At 38.0% G+C, this 13,780-nt stretch overlaps 1 protein-coding gene across 15 annotated transcripts in view; it reads right to left on the bottom strand.

Moving 5' to 3' along the window:
* The window catches only part of Dlg2 (discs large MAGUK scaffold protein 2), a 1,944,997-nt gene that overhangs the window by 1,181,896 nt on the left and 749,321 nt on the right, over positions 1-13,780 (bottom strand). Inside the window, exon 1 of one of the 15 annotated variants that reach the window (XM_045145586.1) lies at positions 2,471-2,572. The exons of 12 other annotated variants lie outside the window; for them this stretch is intronic. In XM_045145586.1, coding sequence (XP_045001521.1) covers positions 2,471-2,572 — 102 coding nt within the window. Of the gene's footprint in view, positions 1-2,470; positions 2,573-13,780 lie in introns of those variants that run through there. 2 more of the 15 variants (XM_045145579.1, XM_045145578.1) reach the window with 2 other exon arrangements.

The following is a 13,780-nucleotide window of genomic DNA, read 5'->3' as shown; positions in this document are numbered from 1 at the left end:
TTATAAAAGTAACCAAGACTATGTAAAAGTTCCAACCACTTGATTAATGCATGCATACCAAGCACCACATGTATCTTATTTATTCATGACATAGTTATACGTCACAATAATACCACAGTTATCACAGTGACCATTTTAAATCAGAGGAAACTGAGACTTAAAAAACTATATCCATACTAAGTGTGAAATCAGCCAGCCGGATAGGGAAAATTTGCACAATATGTTTTATTTTTATCTATAAGATAGGGTTTAAAAACTTCACTGAAGAGAGCTATTGTAAAATTTTCTAGTAGTATTTCCACATCTAAGACTCTTAAGATGAGAGGCTTACATTAATTATTCCATAGTTTACCACCTGGAGTTATTTACAATACTAATATAGGATCTTTAATAATGATCATATTCAAATATTTGGCATAGTTAGATAGACCCTCTACAATATGATTTATTTTAACAGAATTAACTTATTTTCCAAAGAACAATATCCATAATACAAATGATTTAGGTGTTTCACTCTGTCACAAGTCTCTCTTAGGAAGTGAACTTGTTAAATCAGAATAGCAAAAGAAAGAAAACTGAAAGGAACTTAAACAATTCAAGTACTCAGCCTCTTAAAAAGTGATTATAATGATAACTAATTCTTCAAATATTGTCTGAAAATCAAGGGAAAACATCACTAGAAAATACACTTCTTCCAAAATGAGCTAGAAGACTTGAATGTATATTCAACATCCTTCATACCAATAGCTTATCTTATTTGATTATTAGTTTGTGCTTAATTTCCCTTGAAAACTCATTTGCCTTTGCTGATAAGCATTGATCACTGAAAAGCATTTCCCATAAGTTCCTGCCCATGGGCTTTAAACAGTAGCCAATGGTTAGATGCTTGTGTAAGTGCCATCAGCAGGAAGTGCCAGCACGCAGAACGTGTTGCTGGTTGTCTGGAGAGAAGACTAACTAGCCGTGGTGCTGGTCACTCACATGTATCATGTTGACATGATGAACACACAAACCCTCAACAATTCTAATACCTTTCTGATATTTTCCAAAACAATTTTTAAAACACCAAAAACTAATCACCCTTCAGTAAAAGTAACACTTTTTTAGGCTACCATAAGGCAAAACTTATTGAGCAAAAAGACATAAATAGCAATCATTTTACTATTTAAAGATTTGATAAAAGATGTCACCAAGGAATGCTAAAGTTGGCACAGTCTCTTAGAGCACCTCACCCACACTAGTTATTTTATAGAAGAAAAAAACGAAACTCCAAGAGAAAGTAATATTCTCTAGGCACAGCCAGTATCAAACGATCCTGACTCCCATTTTTTCCATTAATTCTACACCTACCCTGAGCACTGGCCATGAAGTTGAATGTGTATGTTTTATTAACTTTACTGACTGAGGTACCTACTGTCCAATTCTGTGTCTGGTGATATTTTTCAGAACAGTGGGAATCATGTGATTTGTGTTCACTTGTACAGGTGACTTTTCTGTTACTTGTGATGAAGTACTCCCCCCCGCACCAAGGACACACACGTTTCTTTAGAAAATCATCATAGTTTCCTCAAGAAGTGTTTGAAATTAACAGGCTGAACAAACACATTAGCTTTCCACAGCAAGAAGTGAAAACTTATACCCTGGGAGCAAAGGGACTCAGACTTCTGATGGGCAAACTCTTTTCAAACAGCAAGTTACTGAATTCATCATCAGGCCCAACCAGAAAGCTGTGATGACAAATTTTAGACAAGAAGCAATAAATGGCAAAATACTTCAAAAACCTTCAAACCTCACTTCCTTGGAGCAACAATAACCATTACCAAACTCCAGCTACAAACTTTACGGGGAACTATGCCACCGCTTGCTAACATTTTGGTTCGTTGGTTACAAGTGGATGACTATATATATATACAAGTTCAAAGACAATCATAAAATTAGGGGCAAAATGATTTTAGTTCCAGATACCCCGTATAAAATAAAATTGAACCCCTTAATTCTAAAAGTGTTAAATCGCAAGCCAATTGTTAGCTTCATTTGGAGTCCTTTCCAACCCCAATTACTCATACTTATGGGCTGGCTCCAGGTGGCGGCTCCCTTCAACAGCTTAAAATCAGCACCTAGAAGCTAGTCAGTAGCTAAATATACCTAGAGATCATAAGCAAAGAGCCACCTAGGGCGCCCTCTTTTGCTTCATAAAGGGTCTTGTCCACATAGCAGCCCAGCTTCGGAAGCTAGAAAACCATCCGGGTTCCCCTCTTTTCAAAGCCCAGCGAGGCTCCCCAAGTGGACCGACAGACTTAGCTTCTATCACTCTCCGAACCGGCAGGCACATAAACAAACAACAAAAAGATATTTATTGCTCGTCCTCCCAGGGAGGCAGCACGCATTAAAACAACAACAACAGGAAAGAAAGAAATAAGAAAAAACAAACAAACAAATAAACAAAAACACCATGAACCCCTGGTCCTACCTTGCATCCAAACATCAACGACAAAGTGTTGTTGGTGCAAGCAACTTTGCAGTGGCAAATCATTGGTGTAAAACAGTCAGGGTCCTTAACAACAGGGCACATTCCTTTCCGGCTGCGGCAGTGGCAGCTCGCCGGGGGACCCGCACCCCGCGCTCACCCAGCGCACGGAGCGACAGCCTAGAGCGAGCGGCGGCAGCGAGCGCTGCCCCCCGCGCCCCGCGCGGCCATCCCGGAGCCCAGGTGCGAGGATGCTGCTGGCCGGCGAGTACCAGCGACTGGGGGGGGGGGGGTCTCTCTTCCCTGGGGGAAGGAGGCAGGCTTGGGGAGGGAGGGCAGACCAAAGCAGGATTCCCCACTATACTGAATTTGGAGGAGCGAAAATAAATAAATAAATAAATAAATAGAAATAAATATAAAATAGAAGGAAGCGAGGCGCTTTGAGGAGGGTTCCAAGGAGGTGGGGCAGTATTAGCATGTAAAAGATGTGCCCGCCTACTCGCCCCAGTCACACAAGATTGTCAGGCGAGCTGATGGGGGTTGAAATTATTCCCTCGGAAGGGGGTGGGGGGGGTGAGAAATAGAGCCATACTGCAGCTCCCAATTTGGTAAAAAGCCAGTGACTTGCTGCAATCCAGAGTCACCGTTGGGAGCGCTGGCCCGGCGAGTGAGGAGGGAGGGAGGGCAGGGGAGAGGAGGAAGAGGAGGAGGAGAAGGAGGAGGAGGAGGAGGAGGAGGAGGAGGAGGAGGAGGAGGAGGAGGAGGAGGAAGGAGTCCAGTCCAGCATCCTCGGCTCTGCCAGCCCGCGGGCGGGCGCGCTCTGAAGTGACCCCATCACCACGCTAGCCTCCATCGCTACTTCAGCCACAGAGTGGACGACCTCGGAGGCCTAGTTCCTGGGAAGAGGAGGACAGCGCTGAGCAGCGGAGAAAGTCTTCCTCTCTAACCCCAGACTAGAGCCAGCAAGGGGAGATCCCGTGTAGAATTGGGAGCCAAAGGATTTGGTGCTAGTTAGAGCCTTCTGGGTCAGCAGGTCTGTTCACTTTCTGGGGTGTAGGAGTGACCTCAGAACCAAGGCTTTCTCTGCTAATGACGTTTTCTAATAAATAAATAAATAAAAATAAAAGGTACCCTCTGTTCTCTTCTGACAAGCTTCGGGAGTATTAATGTCATTCTGACAGTAAATGTTTTATTATGTTTTTTTTTTTGCATTTATTGTGTATGTTTTTAACTGAGGCCGTGGAGTTTGCAAAAGAAAAAATCAGCACGTGACCGGCACAGCTGTAAAATAGCTTGGTGAAGATATATATAAAAAAGGAGTGAGAAGTGTGTGGGGCAGGAAGTTGGTAAATCTAGCACCCCGAGTGCCACCTGGATGCCTCACAGATGGTTCGTGGAAAGAGCAAGGCATCAGGGCTTGGAGTAAGACGGGCTCTGGTGTTATCCGGCTGTGTGTAAGTCACTCAAGCGATCTGAGCGCCTTGCTTATGGGTAAAGAGGCTGTGACAGCTACCCTTCAGAGCTGTTGTGTATCCTACACGGTCCTTCCTCCATCTAGTCCTTTGCTATACCACAGGACAGGGCAGCTGGTCTTTATTTATATGGCTTATCTTGGGTCTTAGCTGTGAGAAAGGGAGAATTGGACACAATTTTTCTATTGGAGGAAAGTGAGGCCCTGAGGGGTATATCATTTACCTAAATTGTAAAATAAATAATGCATGAAGGGAAGCGGGAAGATTCAAAGAAAGAAAAGTGGTGAGAGAGTTTGAATGAAACCATCACTGGTGATCTCACACATATCTCCAGACTTTTTTTTTTTTTCAGGTAGCCAGGCCTACCATAATGACAAGAATCTGCTGATCTGGTCTGTTTTACTGAGCACTGAACTAAGATCTCCTCTGAAATACAGCTGCAAAGACCTAAACCTCCATAACAAACTTTACCAGAACATTGTCCTCTTGAGGCACTTCCAACCAGAATACCAGGGCACTTGAAATTAATGAGTCCTGACATCACTGTTTGCTTCTTCTTTATAAAGTTTCAATGTTCCAGCAGGAGTCAAAGAAAAAGGAACCTGAAAACTGAGCCAAATGACGTATCTGATAAACTTTTACCTGCATTATCTACTGTCCTATCCCCTGCTGAGGGAAATGCAGGTTCTGCCTAATCAATTAGGACCTTTTGTTGAGAAATCAAAAGTGGCACAAAGTATGAAAAGTCAACATGGCAAAACCATCACACGTGAGTAACCCTGGCTCTAAAGGAAGAGGGCGACTGTGGCTTAGGCTTTGGGACACTTGTACTCAGCATAAGAGATTAAAACTGCTTGCTAGTAATCGAGACTTTTTCAAGTCAATGACAATCTGGCGGCTTCTAGAACCCGCCTGCATACTCTGAATGCATGTGTGTGTGCCACTCTTATATCTACTAAGTCATATTTTCAGAAAGCTCTGGTCTGAGGCATTTTGTGGAATCTTAAGGTCACATTTACAGATTAAGTGTATCCTTTAGCGATCTATCCCTTTATGTTACCATGAAATATGTGATTGTGTGAGCATTTCCACCTACAGTGTCTATAATTATGGCTGCTTTTTCAAGGGAGAATAGATTCTAAAAATGTTGTACAATATTTCCCTTATTCATTAGCCTATAATTTGGATTTGAAACACCCCAAAAGTATTGTATGCTCTATATCGTAATGATCCAATAATATCTAACACAATCTTTCCCTAATGAATTATCCAAGTTATGCCTGACCTCCTATTCTAGGACAGCACTAAAGGCTGTTTTGTTCAAGTTATTTCCCATTTTATAATTTGTACTGGTTTAGAATGTTAAAGCCAAATGACAAAATATAAATCAAATGTGTATATACTTCATATTCTAGACTGTTTACACTTCAGTTAACACAAAATCATTTATATACTTCTATATGTATATAGAAGTATATTACTTTGTATGTGTAATCTTTTTATAGGGATTTCATAAGTGCTTTCCTTAGTTCCTGTCTCTCACTAATAGCACTGTGGTGAATTGAAAGCTAGAAAGAAAGTGGGGGCCTGGTGTCCATGACAATGTATTCCCTAGTTACACCAGTAACCACTCATTACAAAACTGAGTTACTGCAACCTTAAGATGTGAACATATTGCTTTAATTTGGTAGTATACCAACCACATTGGGGGTGTATTGTAGTATTTTTAGGAGGAAATATTTCTAGGGAATGCCAGCAGATGATGCATTTATTCTTAATAGTCAAAGTAACTATACTTATTTAGACATGTCAGTGGTTAGTAATATTTATAGTTCTTTCTTATAATCATCATTTTGATAGAATAATACTTAGCAACTACACATTATTAAACATTTTCCATGATGAGATTCATCCTCAATATTGACTCATAATTACAAAAAGTAGTATCAATAAATGTGAACAGGGTTTAGTTTTAACCATTAACTCCTAATCAGAAACTGGGGTAAGGTAAGAGGCATTTGGCCATTGCTCATCCTTACTCTTTCTTTTCAGAACTTTTTTTTTGGGGGGAGGGGTAACAAATGTAAGGCAGAGGTTGCTTGAATTGTGAGAGAATACAATAAATCAGACACTAGGTGATATACTCCTCCTTTCTTCTGGGTGAGTGACTTTGAGGCAGCTGTGCAGTCTCTGGGCCTTAATTACCTAACAATGAAAATGAAATGACCACACTAGATCACCTCTAAAGTCAATTCCAATGCTGCAGATTTCTGAGTTGTCTTCCAAATAATATGTTCTAAAGAGTATAATGGAGATTTAAGAATCACTTTCTTCTCAGTCACTTCTATTGAGAAAATGGACATCTCCCTATTACTTTCTATTTGATAGGAATTAATAATCGTGCTTGCTATGTGTACTCTTCCAAATTCAGCAGTGTGCCGGAGCCATATTCTTCTCATTAGGCCTGATTGCCTGACCTTCTTCTAACCCTCTCAGTGATGTTACGCTGGTAATTTTGAAACAACTGTGAGGGAACATTCATAACACCCACACTGGCAAACATCACAAATTCCAAATTTTTCTCCAAGCTTTTATCAATACAACACTTGTCTAGAACTTTGTGTTCACTAGCTTATTCAATCCTCACATCCACTCAGTCGTACCAAGTGAGAAGCCTAAATCACAGTGAACAGAGGTAACTTTGTCAAACATAAACTGGTATTCTAATCACCTAAGGAAATCAACTAACCAACATAGTTTAATAGCTCCCAATCTCCACGTTTATCACTTTCTCATGTTAGATGTCCTTCATAGCTTGCCTATGACTTCATTCCATGTCATTTCAGAGAAAGAACAATGGACCCTGCAAAGGCATGGAATTTTCATATGTGAAGGGAAAATCCTGATTGTGGAATGGTTCTTTGAACTTCTCTTCAGACAATGAAAAGAAGGAAAAAAAAAAAAAAACTGTCCTGACCATACAATGGTAAGCTGAACAATGTCATGTGACTAACGATGTGAGTGGGTATGAAATATACTCCCTTCAGAGGATGGAATAAATGGGGCACAGTTATACAGTAGATGACAACATAATTGGATGATAGAGCTGGGATTTGCAGACATGTAATCTGCTGAGTACACATTCTGCCTGGCACTATTAATAGCTGACACATCACCACTCTCCATCCACTTTCTATCACAGGGCTTGTCAGTTATCAAATGCATGGAGGACTTTCTTCTATACAATGACCATGAAGACATCATAACAGATTCAGAAAATACATGAACTGACACCCACTAGACACACAGAAAATTGCTACCAATAGCCATGTGGTTTCTGTCTTTATATCCCCTTCATTCTTTTTCCTTACACCACAAATTGAAAGTAACACTTGTTTTGCATTCTATTTTTAGTAGAAAGGTTTTCATACAAATACTTAACCAAGTGATTTAAACCAGGTATTTTTTTTTTATTTTTTTTTCCTTTTCTGAAATGTTTTTCTGTTATCAATAAACTTACAAACTAATTAAAGTTTATTTTGAAGTCAAAATTAACATTAAGAAAGTATATGTAATTTATTGCTAATAATAATATTAAGACTCTAATAATACTTTTTGTACATGTGTGGTGTGCATGTGGGCCCTGATTGATGTGAGTGCTTCAGCAGGCCAGAGGTTGACAAGAGGTTGGGTACATTTCTCAATTGTCTTCCACCTTATTTTGTGAGGCAAGGTGCTTTACTGAACACGGAGCTCACCAATTCAGCAAGACTAGCTAGCAAGCCCAGGGATTCTCCTTTGTCTGCCTTCCTAGTGCTAGGATTATAGCTGCACACTATATATGTCTGTACAGATGCTTGGTTTCTCAACTCAGATCCTCCTTCTTGGAACTGAAGCACCCCCATAGTGACAAAAGTCTATCAGAGTATTTGTATAGGACTGTAAAAAGCCCTTTGTGGTGGTGTGAATTAGTTGTTGCCCATAAATTTATGTGTTTTGCATGTTTGGTTTTCAGCTGATGGCAATTGTGGAGGTGGAACCATGCTGGAAGAGGAATGTTGTTGGGGAAGGATTAGGGATGTTATAAGACAGCTCCCCTTGCTAGAGTTTAGCTCACTATCTTGCTGCTGTTTTAAACTGCTGTAGCAGAGGTGGTGTCCAGCCTCTGCTCATGCCATCTTTCCCCTGCCATTATGGAGCTCCCCCCCAAGACTGTAAACCAAAATAAACACTTTCCTCCCATCAGCTGCTTTTGGTCAGCTGTTTTGTTCCACCAAATGATAAAGTAATGATAACACACTCACTGAAGTTGTGTGCTCCTCAGTAAAATGTGCAGAGAAGTGTTGAAAAATGGACAAGGGGTTATAGGAGAACAAAATTATTGAAGAAAATTAAAAGACTTAAAATATTTTTAACATAAAGGGAATCTATTGGATAAATATAACATATTTCTTTTTCCCAGATAACTCTGTTGAAACAGTCGGGAATTCAGCATAAAATACCTCCAGTTTATGGAGTAACTAGAATAATTGAGGTAAGGGTGAAAGGTATTTGCAATGCTTTATCTTATTTAAGCCTTCTGACCATTGTATAACATCATTACCATTTTTCATAACAAGAAATTATACAAACTGGCTGTGATATCCGCCATGCTACCCCAGTGAGCAAGCTCTCTGTTTCCTGTGATTTATGAGTCAAGTTCAATGTTTATACTCCCCAGTGTAGAGCCCCATTATATAAAATGTTTTCTTGACACAAACTGCTCTGTAGTATAAAATAATTAGCTCATAAATGTATGGATGAGGGATGAATGAATATAGAAGCCAAGCTTATATATTCCACTTTCACCTAGGATTCAGGTGAATCGCCATAGGTCTTTGTTTCCTTACCTTGACACCTAGTTCAGACCTCCTAGTTTGAACATGTAAGCCTGTCATTGAAGAAGTTCCAGACCACTGAATCATAATCAATTTTGTTTTAATAGTATTTTTTCATGAACTAGTGTCCTCAGCTCTAATAAATTATTTTACCTTTCATGCTTATCATGATATCCCTTCTATCTTTTGCCATTGAAAAAGCAACTTCAAAATATTATCCGGAGCTACCTGTGAGAATTTCTTTAGCAGCAAAATATCAATACAAAGACAGTTACTGCTTTTCAGGTTTGACTTTAGTGCTAAAAGAGTAAGATTTGTGGGTTTTATAACAATTTTGGGGTGGATTTCATTACTAGTTTTGACAATTGTTATATAATTGTTATATAATTGTTATATAATACTTGGTCATTTCATCTCTTTACAGCTCATTTACTCATCTCTTGAAAGAGAGATAAAATGTCATTAAATAATAATACCATATTCTATGGGCTTGCTATGAAAAATATGTAAACATACACAGAAATTCTATCAAAATCTCCTGCACACTTTAATGAATGCTCAGTGATATTCATTTGTTCACTCACTTATTCTCTTATTCATTCATTACCCAGAAAAATTAAGCAAGAAACTTATTTCAAATGAACATAACCTAAACATAGCAAAATTACTATGAAACAACTAATTCTAATTTTTCTGCATGTGTGTGAGTGTGTGTGTGGTGTGGTGTGAGATGTGTGTAGTGGATAATGTATTCACATGTGCGTTCAGATATACATGCCCCATCCATGTGTGTGCAGATGCTAGAGGAGAATGCAAGCTGACCTTCTCTTTCTGCTTATTCCTCAACACTGGATCATCTCTCCCTCAATCCTGAGCTGCTGCCCATTAGCAAGCCATGGAGATTCTCCAGTCTCTGGCACCTCACATTTGACTTATGGTCATGTATGTCTATGCCTAGCTTTTTACAAAAGTTCTGAGGAATTGAACTTGGTGGGTTTTGGCCTCAAGAGAATTTCATGCTTAAGCAATGATTGCTCTTAAATGCTAAACCAGTTCTAAAACTAATTCTGGTTTTATATTGTACTTGCCCATCTGTGATAAAAGCTGTGAAAAAAGCAAACTTGTCATTGTCCAAAAAAAGTACTAAATCAGACTCAACTTTAAGAGCAGAAATTCATGGAAGGCTATGACAAAAGCATGGCTTACTGTCAATGGCTTTATGTTGTCTGTGAGTGCTTCTTTGCACAAATAGATTCTCCTTATAAGCTGCCTTTCATTTGAACAACAGATGCTTGGCTAACTGCATGAACTAAATGAGGTGAGTTACTTTTCCACAAAACACTATTCAGTTTTGCTCTGAGCAGTTTTTCTGTAACCCTCGATGAATCCAACCAACATCAGTTCTCTATCACAACACATACCAGAGACTTAAGAGTATGACACAATTGCCTCCTCTAATAGCTTCAAACACAGTACTTAAAGTCCTGGTTGGCATCAAATGTAGGTAGAGACTTGCCAGATTTCAATCTCCTAGTTTCTTAAAATTACATCTCAAAAACTATCTTTTGGTACAGTGTGTGACTTTCTCCTGTTACAAGAATGTGAATTTATTCTTCATTTATTAATGGAAGTTGGTTTCAAGTATGTGTTGCTTACTTAATAATGTAAGCAAATTTTGATTACTGAATACTATTTTCTCACTTATCCATGCAAAAATATTTTTGTGTACCTGCTATGTGCACTCTACTATGGTAAATTTTGAATACAATTGTGGTATAGATCAGTGCAGTTTTTGGCTCAAGGAGGAATCAGATCACTGGTGAAGGAAGAACGCTGTTGAGTGTTTTGAGGATAGCTACCTAGCTCTGAAAGACAAATCAGATTTTATTTAGTAAGGGAGGTTAGAGAAGTTATATAATTAGGAAGTTAATAACCAAGCTGAGGTGGATGATTGGGTGGGAGTGGTCTGGCTAAGTGCAGGAAGATCAAATACCTCAAGTAGAGAAAGAAAAATAAGTACACAAGACCTTATACTAGAAAACAAGGAACATAAAAAGAATCAAGGTTATTCCAGGATAAATAAAGGAAACTCCAAGTAGAGACTTAAAAGGAAACTTATATTTAAGATTTTTTTTTTTATTTCTTTACTTATGTGAAGTAGGGGGAGAGAATGGGCATGTCAGGGCCTCTAGCCACTGAAAATGAACTCTAGATTCATGCTCCATCTTGTGCCTCTGGCTCTACACAAGTACTGGGGAATTGAACCTGGATCCTTAGGCTTTACAGGCAGGTGCCTTAACCATTGAGCAATCTCTGCAGCCCTATATTTAAAATTTTTATGGTAAACTTCTAAAGAGATTACATGAGAAGTGTGGTTTAAGGTAGACTTAAAGTACAACAAACATAATAAACTATAGAAATATAAAATGTAAAGATGTTGTTTCGACATGTATACACACCCATAAAACTATTAGCACAACTAAGATTAAGGATATATGTATCTCCTACAAAGGCGTTTTCATTCCTCTTTGCACACAAGGAGCCCCAACTTGTCCCACTCCTTTTATTTTTATTTTTTTTTATTTTTAATATTTTTTTAATTAATTAATTATTTATTTGAGAGCGACAGACACAGAGAGAAAGACAGATAGAGGGAGAGAGAGAATGGGCGCGCCAGGGCTTCCAGCCTCTGCAAACAAACTCCAGACGCGTGCGCCCCCTTGTGCATCTGGCTAACGTGGGACCTGGGGAACCGAGCCTTGAACCGGGGTCCTTAGGCTTCACAGGCAAGCGCTTAACCGCTAAGCCATCTCTCCAGCCCCTTGTCCCACTCCTATATCCCAAAACATCCACATATCTGATCCGTCACTACAATTATTACTGGCAAGTAAGCCTTTTCGTAGGCAAATTTTTCTTCAGTTAGTCTGAACACAGAATAGATAAATGCTTACATTTCTCAGAAGCTGCTAATGGCCCCATCGTGTCTTCTCCAGCACCTAGAATTGTTAATCATTCTAATTTTACCATTTTTGACAGATGCATAACAATATCTCATGTCGTTTTTAACTTGCACTTCACTAATGGCTGAGGGTGTTGAACATTTTTCACATCTTTTATATTTTGTTGTTTTTGGAGAAGTGTGATAGTTAATGTTAATTTTCAACTTAATTGGACTTAGAATTATTATGAAAACAAACCTTGGGCATGTTTGTGAGGGGATTTTAGATTAGGTGAATCATGGTGGGAAGGCCTACCATGTGGGCCTTACCACTTCATGGGGGAAACAGGTTAATAGGTTGGACTGAGTAAACATGAGAGTGCAAGCTGAGCATTGGTCTTTCTGCTTGCTGACTTAGGACTGAGGGTGATCAGGTGCTTTGTTTCTGCTGGAAATGTAAGCCGAAATAAATCCTTCATCTGTCAAGCTACTTCTTCTCAGGTATTTTGTTATAGCACTGAGGAAAGTAACTGAGTGTGTTAAATTTTAATTTTCTTTCTTTCTTTCTTTTTTTTTTTTGTTTTTTTGTTTTTTTGTTTTTTTGTTTTCTAGGTAGGTTCTCAACACTAGCTCAGACTGACCTAGAATTCACTATGGAGTCTCAGGGTGGCCTTGAACTCAAGGTGATCCTCCTACCTTTTCCTCCAGTACTGAGATTAAAGGCATGCACCATCACACCCAGCTTTAATTTACTTTTGAAATTTAGTTGTTTGTTACATTACACATATGAAAAGAAAATTTCTTTTCATTCTTCTAACGTCTTGCACAGTGGAAGTTGTTTTTTTAAATATTGACAGTTTCTAATTTATCATTTCTTTTAAAGCTCATGCATGTGTTTTAACTAATAAATCTATAACTCAAAATTGTAATGATGTTCTCCTTTGATTTATTATAAAAATTTTATAGGTTTATATTGAAGTCCTTGTTCAATTTTGAATTGACTTTTATACACAGTGTAAGGTTTTTTTGTACGTTTTTTTTTTCCAATTTTTTCCAGCACTGTTTGTTGAAATAGCCATTTCTTCTTCACTCAATTGTCTCCTTTGCTTAACAAAATTAGTTTCTAATATGTGTGGTCTATTGCTATTGATGTACTAAGGTATTTTTATTCAAATATTATGCTGATTTAATTATTCAAACTTTATAATTCTTGGATTCAGATAGTTTTGGAATTCCAACTTCGTTGCATTTATTTTTATGTTTTCTTACAGAGCTGTTTTGGCTCCCTCAGTACTTCAAATCTTCACACATACAAATTTTAGAATTAACTTGATCCTGAAAAAATTTATATTAGAAGTTTCAATGAGATAGTTTTGAATGTCTGTATCAGTTTTCAGAGAATAGAAATTTTGGTGAAGTTGATTTTTTTTTAACTCATGAACAAAGTATTTCCTATTTGTTAGGTGCTCAATTTTTTTCATAGATATTCTTTGATTTTAAGTGTACCACTCTCATTTATTTCATTAAACTTACCCCTAAGTATTCCATATTTGATGCTATTTTAAATATAAGTGCTTTATTGATTTCAACTTCTGACTGTTATTAGTATGTGGAAACAGTTGAGGTTTGCATACTGAACTGATCTTGCACTCTTGCCAAATTCATCTTCTGGAATTAGATTCGATCAGATCACATCTATCATCAATAACAAACTATGTTTCACTTTCTTGCTCTTTGTCACTGACTAGTACATTATCCACAATTTTTCATGAAAGTAATGAGAAAAGAGAGTCCTACTTTTTCCTGTTCTTAAAGGGAAAAATCATCTTTTACTATTAATTATGGTTTAAGCCATAGGTTTTCATAACTGCTATTTAAAAATTGAAGAAACTCCTTTGTGTATTTTGGTGAGGTTGGACTGAATAAACAGGAGAGGGATGAATTTCACTATTTTAATTTTTTTATTCATGAATATTTATTTGTTTCTTTTCTCTGTCAAAAATATTTCTTTCAGTTTATTACAGGT

The sequence above is a fragment of the Jaculus jaculus genome, chromosome 3, assembly GCF_020740685.1.
Source record: "Jaculus jaculus isolate mJacJac1 chromosome 3, mJacJac1.mat.Y.cur, whole genome shotgun sequence".
NCBI classification, from domain to species: domain Eukaryota; kingdom Metazoa; phylum Chordata; class Mammalia; order Rodentia; family Dipodidae; genus Jaculus; species Jaculus jaculus.
This window is presented reverse-complemented; position numbering and strand designations above follow the sequence as displayed.